Source organism: Lepidothrix coronata, unplaced genomic scaffold (assembly GCF_001604755.1).
Source record: "Lepidothrix coronata isolate B3197 unplaced genomic scaffold, Lepidothrix_coronata-1.0 Scaffold128, whole genome shotgun sequence".
In the NCBI taxonomy this organism is placed as follows: Eukaryota; Metazoa; Chordata; class Aves; order Passeriformes; family Pipridae; genus Lepidothrix; species Lepidothrix coronata.
Genome location: NW_016690308.1, coordinates 49,657 through 51,073, shown reverse-complemented (window position 1 = coordinate 51,073; position 1,417 = coordinate 49,657). Strand labels below are relative to the sequence as shown.

Here is a 1,417-nt window from a genome sequence, read left to right as displayed (position 1 = left end):
CACTTGGTGTATGAGTCAGGCTATGGAAATAAAAAAGGGTTCCTGTAGAGATTCTGTCTTCCAAATGTGAATCTTGAAATTGTAAACCTCCTGTTGGGGTCTGCTTTTTTTTGAATGAGCAAGAGGTTTATTTGTTTTAAGTCTTCCAAGTGGAATAATTTACTCCATTTTCCTTTCTATTCTGGATACTTTAACATCTAAATGAATCAGGACAGAATTCAAACTGGTTTTGGCTTCTCATCTCTAAAGCTACTCCCTCCTTCCTCCTTGTCCTCTACTTAGAACAAATTAAGGACTTGGTAGGAAAATAGAATTTACAGGTAAATTGCTAAAAGCCTTGAGGAAAAGGGGACTCCTGTTTTCAAAATGTGGCTTAAAGTGTTATTATTTTTAATTTGTCCAGTTAAAGAGTTATTTCAAAATGTTAGACATCTACATGTCAAACCAGCATTCACTTAATCAAATTTGGATTACAGGAGACACTGAGTTAGCTCAAGTAGTACTTATCTTTTTCCTTTGTTGGTTAAAATTGCTGATAACCACTCCAACAAAAAGGTTCAACATGAAGAAAGATCCAAAAATAATGAAAACCACAAAGTATATGTACATATATAAGCTTGCTTCAAACTTTGGCTGTTCATTGATCTGTTAAAAAAAGTCAAACCAGTAAAATAATATTGGTAAAAGGAGATAATCACAGCTTTACCATTTCCAATTTATAATAACAGATCTTTTTATTTTTATGAGGGATAAATTATTTCCACGCATTTACATCTTTACCTGGATGTACAGGTAGAACCACTCTCTTGTTCTATCTTCTACTGACTGTAAAGATAGTGACAAATAGAGCTATAGAGCTTAATGCAGTTTTAGCAAATTTTTAAGTAATAAAGAACCAGTTCCAATCAGAAGGGATCCTGTGAATGCCCTGATTAAAAACAACAGCTCAGACTAAACACAATGGTGACCAGCCATCCTCTGGAATGCTGTCCCAGACAAGAGGCAATTCCAAAGCCCCAGCTCACTAAGATCAACCCTACAAGGAACAATCACGTTAATCAGCAGCTATTTCACTGCAGTCAAGAGCACAGAGACTGAAGGAGTGAGAAAAAGGTAAATTCAGTTAAACATAGAGAAGTTAAAACACACTGTCCTGGTAAGAGAGTGAGGAACAGCACATGCAAAGGGGGAAGAAATAGTGAAAGTGTCAAATCTAAGTAAGAAAAACTCCAGAAATAACTGCTCTAGCTGCATGCTGTTTCAATGCTCCCGTACACGTTTAAAAAGGAAGAAAATTTGCACAGTCCCTCCAAGAGCTTCTGTATTCTGTTTCCAAAAGAGACTTGCACAAAGCTTGCAACATCTTCCCCTCTGCATTCCTGACATAGCAGGCTTCTGTGTGGTGTCACTCTACTTT

General features: G+C 36.6%; 1 protein-coding gene across 1 annotated transcript in view; it reads right to left on the bottom strand.

Moving 5' to 3' along the window:
• LOC108502991 (sodium channel protein type 5 subunit alpha-like) overlaps window positions 1–1,417 on the bottom strand; it is a 47,204-nt gene that overhangs the window by 5,055 nt on the left and 40,732 nt on the right. The window contains 2 exon segments of the mRNA XM_017826503.1: window positions 495–645; window positions 781–825. Of these exon segments, the coding sequence (XP_017681992.1) occupies window positions 495–645; window positions 781–825 (196 nt within the window).